General features: G+C 39.3%; 1 protein-coding gene across 3 annotated transcripts in view; it reads right to left on the bottom strand.

Annotated features, from left to right (window-relative positions):
• Positions 1-13,995, bottom strand: part of ITPR2 (inositol 1,4,5-trisphosphate receptor type 2) — a 598,268-nt gene that overhangs the window by 441,065 nt on the left and 143,208 nt on the right. For 2 of the 3 annotated variants that reach the window (XM_068970194.1, XM_068970196.1), the window contains exon 10: positions 3,152-3,196. In XM_068970194.1, coding sequence (XP_068826295.1) covers positions 3,152-3,196 — 45 coding nt within the window. The remainder of the gene's footprint in view (positions 1-3,151; positions 3,197-13,995) is intronic. The other variant, XM_068970195.1, reaches the window with a different exon arrangement.

Raw genomic sequence — 13,995 nt, 5'->3', positions numbered from 1 at the left:
TCTTTTTTGTATAGTTCTTCTGTGTACTTTTTCCACTTCTTCTTAATATCTTCTGCTTCTGTTAAGTCCATACCACTTCTGTCCTTTATTGATGCCCATCATTGCATGAAATGTTCCCTTGGTATCTCTAATTTTCTTGAAGAGATCTTTAGTCTTTCCCATTCTATTGTTTTCCTCGATTTCTTGGCATTAATCACTGAGGAAGGCTTTCTTATCTCTCCTTGCTATTTGGAACTCTGCATTCAACAGGGTATATCTTTCCTTTTCTGCTTTGTTTTTCGCTTCTCTTCTTTTCTCAGCTATTTGTAAATCCTCTTCAGACAACCATTTTGCCTTTTTGCATTTCTTTTTCTTGGGGATGATCTTGATCCCTGACTCCTATACAATGCCACCTCCATCCATAGTTCTTCAGACACTCTATCAGATCTAATTCCTTGAATATATTTGTCACTTCTACTGTATAATCATAAGGGGTTTGATTTAGGTCATACCTGAATGGTCGAGTGGTTTTCCCTACTTTCTGCAATTTAAGTCTGAATTTTACATAAGTTCATGATCTGAGCCACAGTCAGCTCCTGGTATTGTTTTTGCTGACTGTGTATAGCCTCTCCATCTTTGGCTGCAAAGAATATTATCAATCTGAATCTGGCATTGACCATCCAGTGATGTCCATGTGTAGACTCTTCTCTTGTGTTGTTGGATGACCAGTGCATCCTCTTGGCAAAACTCTTTTAGCCTTTGTCCTGCTTCATTCTGTACTAAACGGACAAATTTGCCTGTTACTGTAGTTATCTCTTGATTTCCTACTTTTGCATTCCAGTCTTGGGTGTTAATTCTAGAAGATCTGGTAGGTCTTCATAGAACTATTCAACTTCAGCTTCTTCCGCATTACTGGTTGGAGTATAGACTTGGATTACTGTGATATTGAATGGTTTGCCTTGGAAACAAACAGAGATCATGCTGTCACTTTTGAGACTGCACCCAAGAACTGCATTTCAGACTCTTCTGTTGACAATGAAGGCTACTCCATTTCTTCTAAGGGATTCTTACCCACAGTAGTAGTTATAATGGTTATCTGAGTTAAATTCATCCATTCCAGTCCATTTTAGTTTGCTGATCCCTAAAATGTCGATGTTCACTCTTGCCATCTCCTATTTGACCATTTCCATTTTACCTTGATTCATGGACCTAACATTCCAGGTTCCTATGCAATATTGCTCTTTACAGCATTGGATTTTACTTCCATCACCAGTCACATCCACAACTGGGCATTGTTTTTGCTTTGGCTCCATCTCTTCATTCTTTCTGGGGTTATTTCTCCACTCCTCTCCAGTAGCATACTGGATACTACCAACCTGAGGAGTTCATCTTTCAGTGTCCTATCTTTTTGTCTTTTCATACTGTTCATGGGGTTCTCAAGGTAACAATACTGAAGTAGTTTGCCATTCACTTCTCCAGTAGACTACATTTTGTCAGAACTCTCCACCTTGACCCATCTGTCTTGAGTGGCCCTACACAGTATGGCTCATAGTTTCACTGAGCTAGACAAGGCTGTTCTATGTGATCAGTTTGATTAGTTAAAACATTTAGTTATATCTTTTTTGTGCAATAATTTCAGACAATCGAAATTATTTGTTAGAATGTTTAAGATTCAGTTCAGTCAGTTCAGTCGCTCAGTCGCGTCTGACTCTTTCAACCCTATGAATTGCAGCACACCAGGCCTCCCTGTCCATCACCAACTCCCGGAGTTCACTCAGACTCACGTCCATCGAGTCAGTGATGCCATCCAGCCATCTCATCCTCTGTCGTCCCCTTCTCCTCCTGGCCCCAATCCCTCCCAACATCAGAGTCTTTTCCAATGAGTCAACTCTTCACGTGAGGTGGCCAAAGTACTGGAGTTTCAGCTTTAGCATCATTCCTTCCAAAGAAATCCCAGGGCTGATCTCTTTCAGAATGGACTGGTTGGATCTCCTTGCAGTCCAAGGGACTCTCAAGATTAGGTATGAAAATATTGAGAAGTTTTGTTCTCTTAAGTGTGTTTTCAGATCATAGAAATTATTTAAACGTTCTATTTGGTCATATAAAATTGTTTACTTATAAATTTTGAACCACTTCTAGATGTTTACTAGCTTTTGTGTGTCATGGAAAACAGGAGTCTCCGGGTTGCCAATTTTCTACTAAAAGAAGGGAAACTGAATCAGTTTAAAAAATAGTTCACAGTCTTTTCCTGTCAGAAACTGAGAAACAGGAGTTTGATTTTTAGGTCTTGTCCTTAGTTGTTTCTAAGGACAGTAGTTGCAGAAGTAACTTAAAAATATAACAACAATAATATAAATGATAATTAGACATACCAAAAAAAAAAAAAAAAGAAATCTAGCCCATCATCTGGGCTTTATTTATATCACATCAAAGTGTCCTGAATTTCTGAATTTTTAATAAGTTTCAGGCATATAGCATCATAATTCAACATCCTATAGTACACAGTGATGACTACCAGAAGTCTAGTTACCATCTATCACCACACAGTTTCACTTGTACCCCAAACCCATTCCCTCTGGCACATCCCTTCCTCTCTAAAATTTTATTGAATTAAATCATGTTGTCATCATTAAGTCATTTTCTTTACAAGTGGGGATGAGATGAGCAGGATGAATAATAATAAGTATTTTTAATGAAAAATGATTGAGATCTTTTTGAGTAGCACATGGTAGAATATTAGAAACTAAAATTATCTACTTGCTGAATAGTTCAATTTCTTGCATAAATAAAACACAAGTTATTTTGAATCAAAAATGATTTTTCCATTGTCCTATTTTAATATTAAGTCACAATTCCACTCCTCTTTCCTAATTTCTATGCACTTCTGAAAACTAAACCTAGACGAAGCATACCTCGGAGACCCAGCTGCCTTCAGCACTCTATCATAAATAGCCTCCAAATTGCTAGAAATCTCCTTAAACACCCACTACTGATCATCTTCTTATACTCTAAGCCACCTCATCATTTACTTTTATCTTTGATCCACAAACTCTACTCAGAGTCTCTCTCTCAGAGTCCCTAGTCTTCAAATTGTCTACTACTTTTCAGTTTGTTCATATAAAATATAAATAATCTGCTTGTATTTTATGGAGAAAAAAATAGTTCTACTCACCACATTTTTCCCTTCATTTTGGGCATCTCGATAATCAGGGTTAAGCTAAAAAAAAAAACAAACAAACAAACAAAAACTAGTTTTGAATTGCTATTAAAAGTACATTAACAAGAACAGTGATCTTTAATTCCAGTTCACTATATTCCCAGAGAAGCCTGGTGTGCTGCAGTCCATGCGGTCGCAGAGTCAGACATGCCTGAACAACTGAACTGAACTGACCTGATACTCACAGGTGGTGAAGTGATCAAGAATCCGCCTGCCAATGCAGGAGACATGGGTTCGATCCCTGGGTTGGGAAGATTTGGAGGAGGAAATGGCAGCCCACTACAGTATTCTTGCTTGGAAAATTCCATGGACAGAGGAGCCTGGTGGACAGGCTACAGTCCATGGGGTCACAAAGAGTTGGACACAACTGAGCACACACATGCACACAGACAACATATACTTAACTAAATTTCACATAGAAAGAGGCGAAGAAAAAAGGTATTACCAAATACCTTCAAATCCGAGTGGCAGGAAACTAGAGGTAAAATACCAAAGCTATGGCCTTTGTTTATATCAAACAGTTGACATTTTTGAACAAGTGAGAGCTGACAATCTCACCTCCTAGGAAGCATTAGAGAAACTTCATTTTGCCCACCACAAAACCTGCCATTGACCAATAATACAGACACCAAGTTTTAAAAGTAGACCAAAGGCAAGTTTTAACTGTGATTCAAGATCCTGCTGCATGTGCTATACACACAAGAAAAGAAAGTCAAGCAAAAGAGGAACTATATATATACATATACACACACGCACACACACACACATATATATACATATACACACATACACATATCACCTATGTCAACTAATGCATGTGGCATATTTAACAAAAAAGAACTCATGTCTCTGGGTTGGGCAGTGGAGTAGTTTGGGGGTCATTCCAAAGAGAAGCATGAGATCTGGATATGCTGTGTGCTGGCCCACACATTTCCAGCTGGCTAGAATTCATAACTCCTGACTCCCACTGGACTTCAGTTTAGTTGCCCAGTCATGTCCAGCTCTTTGCAAACCCATGGACTGCAGCATGCCAGGCTTCCCTGTCCATCACCAACTCCCGGAGCTTGCTCAAACTCATGTCCATAGAGTCAGTGATGCCATCCAACCATCTCATCCTCTTTTGTCCCCTTCTCCTCCTGCCTTCAATCTTTCCACCAGGCTGCTGCTGCTGCTGCTAAGTTGCTTCAGTCGTGTCCGACTCTGTGCTACCCCAGAGACGGCAGCCCACCAGGATCCCCCGTCCCTGGGATTCTCCAGGCAAGAACACTGGAGTGGGTTGCCATTTCCTTCTCCAATGCATGAAAGGGAAAAGTGAAAGTGAAGTCGCTCAGTCATGTCCGACTCTTAGTGACCCCATGGACTGCAGCCGACCAGGCTCCTCCATCCATGGGATTTTCCAGGCAAGAGTACTGGAGTGGGGTGCAGTTTCAAAGAGGCGTCCTTGTTGATCATTTGGTTTATAAGCTGTTTTCTCAAAATAACAAGCTGTCCAGTTGAATGTAATCCTATTAATGTGAGTCAGTTTGTGTATATAATATGCAACACCAGGTAATTAAAGTCACCACTTAAGACATAAGGCTAGAGGTCTTTTTCAGTATGACACTTGGTTAGTAGCTCTGACAAATGCCCCTGCCAATTAATTGCTAAATATTAATGAAGGTGCTGGAAAAAGATAAAAAAGCAAAATACTGTCATAACACTGAAGACTTACACTGAAAACAACCTAAACCTTAAATATTCAGTGAATCGACAGTAATTATAAAGCTGGAGGAGAGGCAATACCTCCCCAGTTGTCATCTCATGGCAAATCTCAACCTCACTTCAGGCTACTGTCCAAGTGAACACAGTTCAGAAGATACTGGCTGTGGTTCCACGATTTGCCTGCTGACCCACAGAACCTAAGTATTCATCAACCAACGACCCATACAGAAGTGCTTCTCCATCCCTGAAAAGCTGCTAGGGAATGGAGCAGAAATTTTCCCCCATCCTTCATCTGGGCTTCTCAGGTGGCACTATTGGTAAAGAATCTGCCTGCCAACTCAGGAGACACAAGAGAATCAAGTTTGATCCCTCCGTCGGGAAGATCCCTTGGAAGAGGAAATGGCACCCAACTCCAGGATTCTTGCCAGAAGAATCCCATGGACAGAAGAGTCTGGCAGGCTACACACAGTCCATGGTGTCACAAAGAGTCAGACATAACTGAATATCTGATCACATCCTTCTATCCTCTCCATTACCTCTTTCTGCTTCTCATAATCAAAGAGATATAACAAAGCTCAGAAAGCAAATGGGCAGAAAGCGCAGGAAGCAAACGATGGCAGAGGGTTTTCTAAGAAGCTCTGCCTGAAGAATCAGTGAGAAGAGAAAAAACTGTAGCTGCTGCAGTCTGGAATCACACTGCATGATGATGGAGTTAACAGGGAAATAGCAAAGGAGCCCGGAGAAGGCAATGGCACCCCACTCCAGTACTCTTGCCTGGAAAGTCCCATGGACGGAGGAACCTTGTGGGCTGCAGCCCATGGGATCGCTAAGAGTTGGACACGACTGAGCAACTTCACTTTCACTTCTCACTTTCATGCATTGGAGAAGGAAATGGCAACCCACTCCACTGTGCTTGCCTGGAGAATCCCAGGGATGGGGGAGCCTCGTGGGCTGCCGTCTATGGGGTCGCACAGAGTCGGACACGACTGAAGCGACTTAGCAGCAGTAGCAGCAGCAGAGGAGCCAGGAAGAGACACAACTGCAAGAGATCCCAGGGACGCAGAGTCGACACCTGCTGGAACTGGGAGGCAGGCAGGGACCCTAAAGCCTGCCCTGCAGCTAAAGATTCAGCAAGACGATTGAGAAAAAGCAAGAGGAACAAAAGGACCATCCACTCAAACCTTCTGCTTCTGAGGACAATGAGGAAAGCATGAAAAAAACAATATGGGACAGATTACAAAGTATGTTAAAACAGAGGGAATATGTTCTCAGAGTCTTTCTGAGTATTATCTATAGTATGCCTGCAAGAGTGCTCAGTCATGTCCGACTCTTTGCAACCCCATGGACTGCCCACCAGTCTCCTCGGTCCACGGGGTTCTCCAGGCAAGAATACTGGAGTGGGTTGCCATTTCCTTCTCCAGGGGGTTTTCCCCACCCAGGGATCAAACCTATATCTCCTGCATTTCCTGCACTGCCAGGTGGATTCTTTACCCACTGAGCCACCTGGGAAGCCCAATATGATCCAAAATAAGTTTTCAGGAGATGGCTTGGCACATTCAAGAAAGTACAAGTAAACACTGCCTCTATATGAAGATAGCAAAATATGAACAGCTAAAAATATAATATGAAATAATAATATAAATAATAAAATAATTAAAAAGTAAAGAATCACAATATAAAAAGAAGCTAAATTAAGGGGAATTTCAATAATAATGAAAACATACATAAATACAAAATTAAAGTCCATGTCAGCAGCAGGAATAAACATAGTTGATGTTATAGGAAATGACTGATGCAAAGAACAAAAATTGAACAGGTATCTTTCAACACAGAGGAAACATGTAAATAAATGAAAATTAGGAAAAAGGAAATAGTCATAGAGGACCAGAGAATGGAGTATCAACTAATGGACCTCCAGAGTACTAAAAGGAAGAGAAAATAAGTGAAACATAGGCAATGATCAAAGATAGTGGAAAATAAAGCTTTCCTCAGCTGAAGAAAGAATAGTGTATGCTGAGTTCATATTCCAGGAGTTTCCTGCAGACCATATTCGAGGAAAATCAACTAAAAAGACACACTTATTTGAAGATGATGGGGAAGGTGGGGAGGAACAATGGTAGGGATATAAAACTGAGCTAGAAATTAGGCTTAGACAAAAATGTCTATCATGTAACAGGAGACTGGATTAGCAAAACATGGCATATTCAAGCAATGGCATACTAGTCAGCAATAAAACATAGAGCTGCTGATGCACATAACAAGGAAAGATCTCAAAAGTATATACCATGGAATATTACTCAATCGTAAAAAAAAAAAAAAAAAAGAAGGAAATCCTGCCACCTGCAACATCGTGGATGGACCTTGAGGGCATTATGCTAGGTGAAATAAGTTGGACAGAGATTGGCGAATACTGTAGGCTGCAGTCAACAGAGTCGCAAAGAGACAGACATGACTGAGTGACTAAGCACAGCACAGGCAAATACTGTATGATCTCACCTATATGTGAGATTGTGGCATCCAAAACAAAGAAACTAAAAAACAGAAAATGAACTTAGAGAACAGATTTGTGGTTACCAGAGGCAGGGATGGTCGTGGGAGAAATGGATGAAGGCAGAGTCAAACGTTACTGTCTTCCAATGATAAGACAGTAAGTCCTGGGGATGTAATGTACAGCATGGTGACTACATTTAATAATACTGAATTGTATATTTGGAAGCTGCTAAGAGAGTGGATCTTCAAAGCTCTCATCACAAGAAAAAAATTTTATAACTGTGGTGATGGATGTTATCAAGATTTACTGTGGTGATCATTTCTATATGTGTGTGTGTGTGTATGTGTGTGTGTGTATGAAGTCACTTCAGTCATGTCCAGCTCTCTGTGACTGCATGGATTGTTGCCTGCCAGGCTTCTCTGTCCATGAGATTTCCCAGGCAACAATACTGGAGTGGATTGTCATGTCCTTCTCCAGAGGATCTTCCCAACCCAGGGATCAAACCTGTGTCTCTTGCATCTCCTCCATTGGCAGGCAGGTTTTTTACCACTAGTGCCTATATACACATATATATACATATATATATATATATATATATCTTTACCACTACCACTATATATATATATATATATATATATACACACACACACACCAAGTCATTATATTGTACACCTACAACTATGTCAACTATCTTTCAATTTCAAAGTGGGAGAAGACACACATGGTATGACTCCATTCATATGAAATCTAAGAACAGACAAAACGTTAAACTATGCTTAAACAAACCAGAAAGTGAGTGGGGGTATAAGGGAGAGGAGTTGCCAGTCCAAGAGCCTCTGGACAGCAGTCTTCCAATTTTCAGAGCAGACAGACAATGGGGTGAAGGAGGGGTTATAAAATAGGAATCCAGTTACAAGTTGCCTCTTGGTGCCAGGCTAGTAACTGGGGAGATCTGAGGCTGAACTTTATTTTTCTATGGAGATGTGTACCTCAATCTCCTTAAATTCCCTTGAATTATGATTAAATGAGTCAGTTCCAGAACAGTACTATTCTTGCTTTTGGAATCCAACAGTGAAAGGTAGAAAGTGAAAAGACAGCGTACTGATTAATCAAACTCAAAAAGACACACTTTTACTCGGTAGTAATGAAAGTTCTAACAAAGGGAACAGAAGGGGTTTATTCAGCTTTCTTAGTCAAGTAACACTGTTTTAGGGAATTTCGTGGAGGTTCGATGGTAGGACTTGGCTGTTTTCACTGCTAAGAACCGGGTTCAATCTCTGGTCAGGGAACTAAGATCCTGCATGCTGTGTGATGTAGCCAAATTAAAAATAAAATAAAATGCCTTTAACAAAGAGAGGATCATTGTTTTATTTTTTTCAGTTTGAAGAATTCAGAATTTTCTTTTAAGTTAAAAAAATATATATATACACTAAAATTATAGTTAAACTATATTCAAAAGGTATGCAGCAAGTTTAACCAGGATATATCATATGGTCAAAGTTTTCATCCAATAAGCGTTTGGACTAGTTGGTTACAGAAACTGTGAAGTAAATCAAATTCATGCTAGAAGCCATGACATATGCATCACTAAAATGTGGACAAAAACAGGAATTAACGTACCAAAGTCAAACACAGAATCACATACACCCTTTAAGACACAGGTCACATTCTACCTTAAAGTCAATCTTACTTTCTAAAACTCTTCACACATTCCACCCTTTTAGCATCACCCAGTCCAGTCTGTGACAGATGTGTGGGGAACTGGATTCCAGACTCTGGTCTGGAAGGAAATACCATGGGTCTTAGGAGAGGTCACCTAACCCTGAAAGAACTGAGGATCCTCATCTGTAAAAGAAAGAAGTCTATGACTAAAGCCTAATCATACTAATTCCATGTCATTAAATTAAAGAGGAGAGTGAAAAAGTTGGCTTAAAGCTCAACATTCAGAAAACGAAGATCATGGCATCCGGTCCCATCACTTCATGGAAAATAGATGGGGAAACAGTGGAAACAGTGTCAGACTTTGTTTTTTGGGGCTCCAAAAAACAGATGGTGACTGCAGCCATGAAATTAAAAGATGCCTACTCCTTGGAAGGAAAGTTATGATCAACCTAGACAGCATATTCAAAAGCAGAGACATTACTTTGCCGACTAAGGTCCGTCTAGTCAAGGCTATGGTTTTTCCTGTGGTCATGTATGGATGTGAGAGTTGGACTGTGAAGAAGGCTGAGCACCGAAGAATTGATGCTTTTGAACTGTGGTGTTGGAGAAGACTCTTGAGAGTCCCTTGGATTGCAAGGAGATCCAACCAGTCCATTCTGAAGGAGATCAGCCCTGGGATTTCTTTGGAAGGAATGATGCTAAAGCTGAAACTCCAGTACTTTGGCCACCTCATGAGAAGAGTTGACTCATTGGAAAAGACTTTGATGCTGGGAGGGATTGGGGGTAGGAGGAGAAGGGGACGACCGAGGATGAGATGGCTGCATGGCATCACTGACTTGATGGACGTGAATCTGAGTGAACTCCGGGAGTTGGTGATGGACAGGGAGGCCTGGCGTGCTGTGATTCATGGGGTCGCAAAGAGTTGGACACGACTGAGCGACTGAACTGAACTGAACTGAAGGAGGAGGAGAAGAAGGAACAAGTACCCAAATAGATCTATGGCTACATAAATTCACCAACATTAACCAAAGATCAAATAAATATATGCTTTAATATATGTTCTAATCATACTGCTGATCTCCTTCTACAACTATAACCATAACAGTAATTCAGCAATTAGACTAAGGATGAATAAAAAAAATATTTCTAAAGACGGGGAAAAAAGACACGGTGATATGAAGCTTCCTGAATCTTTTAGGACTTTAAAGGAAGTATTTTCTTATGTTAAAAGATGAATTATAAATCTGGCATTGGAGAGAGAGATCTAATATGTTATTCGATCATTTACTCAATAAATATTAATAGAGCATCTAAAATGGACAAAGAATGGTGGCATTAGGTATTGTCACAAAGACAAAAAGAATATGGTCCCTGACCACAAGACTTTACAATCTAGGAGGGAAAATAGACATAAATACAGTTAGCAGTAATACAAAATAGAATATGACAAGAGATACAAGACATGAATGAATAATTTATAAATAATAATAGGTCAGAAGAAGGAGGGATCTGTGGTGGGCAAACTTATTCAGGAATTATTCATGAAGGGACTTCACTGGTGGTACAGTAGATAAGAACTCGCCTGCCAATGCAGGACACAAGGGTTCAATCCCTGGTCCAGGAAGATTTCACACGCAAGAGAGCAAATAAGCCTGTGCTCCACAACTCCTGAAGCCTACGCACCTAGAGCCTCGGCTCTGCAACAAGAGAAGTCACCAGAATGAGAAGATCACACTCTGCAAGGAAGAGTAGCCCCAGCTCACCGCAACTAGAGAAAGCTCAAGTGCACCACAAAGACCCAGCACAGCCAAAAAATAAGCAAACAAATAATTTAAAAATAAAAAAGAATTATTCTTGGAGAAGGTAGCACATGAGTGAAGCCTTGAAGATAGGCAGAATTACAACTGGGAGAGAAGGAAATATTTTCTATATAAAATAGGTTCTCAGAAAGGAAATGCTGTACAGCACAGCGACCTTGACTCAATACTCTTGTAATAACCTATGGGCAAAGAATCTGAAAAAGAACAGATACAGGTATATTTATAACTGAATTCCTTTGCTTTACACTTGAAACTAACACAGCATTGTAAATCAACTATACTCCAATATAAAATTAAAAGTTAACAAATAAAATTTAAAATGAAAACTGAAAAAAAAAAAAAGACAGACAGACAGACAGAAGGCTGGAATGAAGAAGACAAGCAGTACAAGGGGAGCTACTGCCAAATATCTGAGAAAATGAGCCTTGATCAGAGCAGGCCCGTAAATGTCACTTATAGAATATTTTTATATGCTTTTCAAGGTTAATTCTCCCCATACAATTATCCTATTAGAAGCAACCCTTAATCCCATTTTCCAGGTGAGACACCTGGGGCACAGTAAGTACTCCATATAAACTCAAACCACTGAAGAGCAGCAGGTTATTCAGAAGCACCGGTCTGACGGTTCTAAAGCTCCATCTTTTAGTTCTGATAGCCAATGACTTCCCTCCCACCCCCATAATGAGGACTGGTATGATCCAAGGTAAGAAAGAAGGCCTAACTAATGGGGCTTTTTTTGCCACATGCTAAAGGGTTTGCATCTTCAGGAAGATTTTGCATATATCACTGGGAAAATGTTTGCAGAAACAGTGCACTGAAAACCCTCCCTTGGCCATAGTTAGCAGGAGATAGAGACAGATGATAAAAGGGGCAATGTAACCAAGTGCAGGCCTGGAGTAAGTGGTGGTAGAGCCCCAGCATCAATAAAGATGCTGAAATAGAAAGGAGAAAGTGGTTGGGAAAGATTCTACAGAGACAGAGTCAAGAGAACCTGAAGGTTGAGGGAGAAAACTGAGGGAGAAAAAGTGTTTATCATGACTCCCAAGGTTTTCACCCACAGCTAAGAAAACTTAGTCTCTCTGGGGAAACAATTTCATCTTAGATACGATTGTTGAGTTTCAATTGGCAGTGAAATATCTAAGATCAAAGTCATGGCCCACTGCAGCCAGGAGAGTAAGTAACAGAAAGAGAAAACAGGCACTAAACTTTTTTAATTTTTAAAAATTATGTATTTATTTATTTGGCTGTATTGGGTCTTAGATGAGGTATGTGAGCTCTCTTAGGTGTGACATGTGGAGTCTAGTTCCCTGACCAGGGATAGAACTCAGGCCCCCTGAACTGGAAGTGCAGAGTTTTAGTCACTGGACCACCAGGGAAGTCCTGAAATTAAGCTTTGAAGGGAATCTTCATTCAAGTGGCCAAAGAGGACTAGAATGAAGTCAGGCAGAGCATATGACAAGTTCGAATAGAAAAGTGGCAGAGAGACAGATTAATATCATAAGCACCGAGACAGTGAAAGCCATGGCTATACCACTTATCAAATTAAAGACAGCTGCAACTGTCTCTCAAAAGAATAGCAAGCAGCAGATGGCAAGCTGTAAGTCCAAAATTTACGTTCATTTTTGTAAAAAAAAAAATTATTTTTATAATGAAATGTCTTTTGATCAATTTTTATTATATATAACACCGAAGTCATAAAGTCAACACATGTATAATTTTAAATAATTATATGTTCCTCTTTCCAATGACAAGGCATTTCAGAACCAAGCTATTACTGTTAGGGCCAGGAAAGAAGGGAAAAAATAACATTTACAGGATGCTGACATGTACCAAGCATCATGTATATTTTGATATATATTTATTGTATATAAAGAGTCTGGTATGCATGTTCCTCTATTGTATATAAATTTTGCATACATATATATATATACACACACATATATATAAAGACCCTTTTCATACACTATGGCTGATACATTTGAAAGAGAACCAAACATTGAGGTATTTAAAACTACAGCCCTAATATACATAAGATCCTATGCTAATGTACAAGTTCTTGAGTACTAAGTTTTTAATTAACTAAAATCCAAAGACTACGCTGGAGTTAGGAAATAAGTGTTTACTGCCATCTGGTGGAAGTCTGGCCTATCTACAGATAAATAAGCTAGTTGTCTTAAAATGGGCAATTACAAAATCTTTAATAAAATTATTTTTCACTGTCACTCTTGGGAAATGATTATCAAAAGTTAGTCCTTTAATAACATCCAAAGAAAGAAAATGCAGCAGATTAGAAATTGTGATATTTGAGTTATAATTCTTCTTACAGCTGTAGAAGAGCTATTTACTAAGGCTTTCATATTGTCCCTATTCAGATTATGATAAAATTACTTTCTCAGCCACAGACAGGATTGTGAACACTCCTGCACCAATAGGTGATACAAGAAAAAGATCTATGGCAAAATGGCAAGGAGTGTGCTGATAACCGTGCTGTATATTAAAAGCAAGGTTCAAAAGGGAGGGGATATATGTACACCAATGGCTGATTCATACTGAGGTTTGACAGAAAACAATAAAATTCTGTAAAAATTATCATTCAATTAAAAAATAAATAAATTTTTAAAAAGAAAAAAAAGCAAAAATATATGAGTGTTTACTTCCGTTCATGTCACCTTATTTCTTGCATGGCCCACAGAAACTGACATTATAGAAGAAAGCCTAATAATACAGTCACAAATGCCCTGCTACCTAATTCACAAATATTTTGTTCCACATTTTGTCATGAGTTAGTAGCACTGTATAGTATTCAAAAATAAACCCTTAATTCGCTAAGACAACACTGTTGGAGATATTCAAACTGAGTAAGGGTTCATTTCTAAACCTTAGTTGACCTCAGTAATTTACAGAATAAAGTCTAAACAGTGTTATATCATATCACCATCCTAATTCCTAGATGTTTTCTACAATTACACACACACACACACACACACACACAACATGGTGCCATTCTTGAATAGCTTGTAATTTACCGGTTTTGTCTCCACAGTTAAGACTACACAATACTCAGCACATGTAACAGTCTAATTTTCTTTAGTTTACCCTTCATTTCTAAACAAATAAGCTTATTA

The sequence above is a fragment of the Capricornis sumatraensis genome, chromosome 4 (assembly GCF_032405125.1).
Source record: "Capricornis sumatraensis isolate serow.1 chromosome 4, serow.2, whole genome shotgun sequence".
In the NCBI taxonomy this organism is placed as follows: domain Eukaryota; kingdom Metazoa; phylum Chordata; class Mammalia; order Artiodactyla; family Bovidae; genus Capricornis; species Capricornis sumatraensis.
The sequence above is the reverse complement of the archived record's forward strand: the minus strand, read 5'-3'. Positions and strand labels throughout refer to the sequence as shown.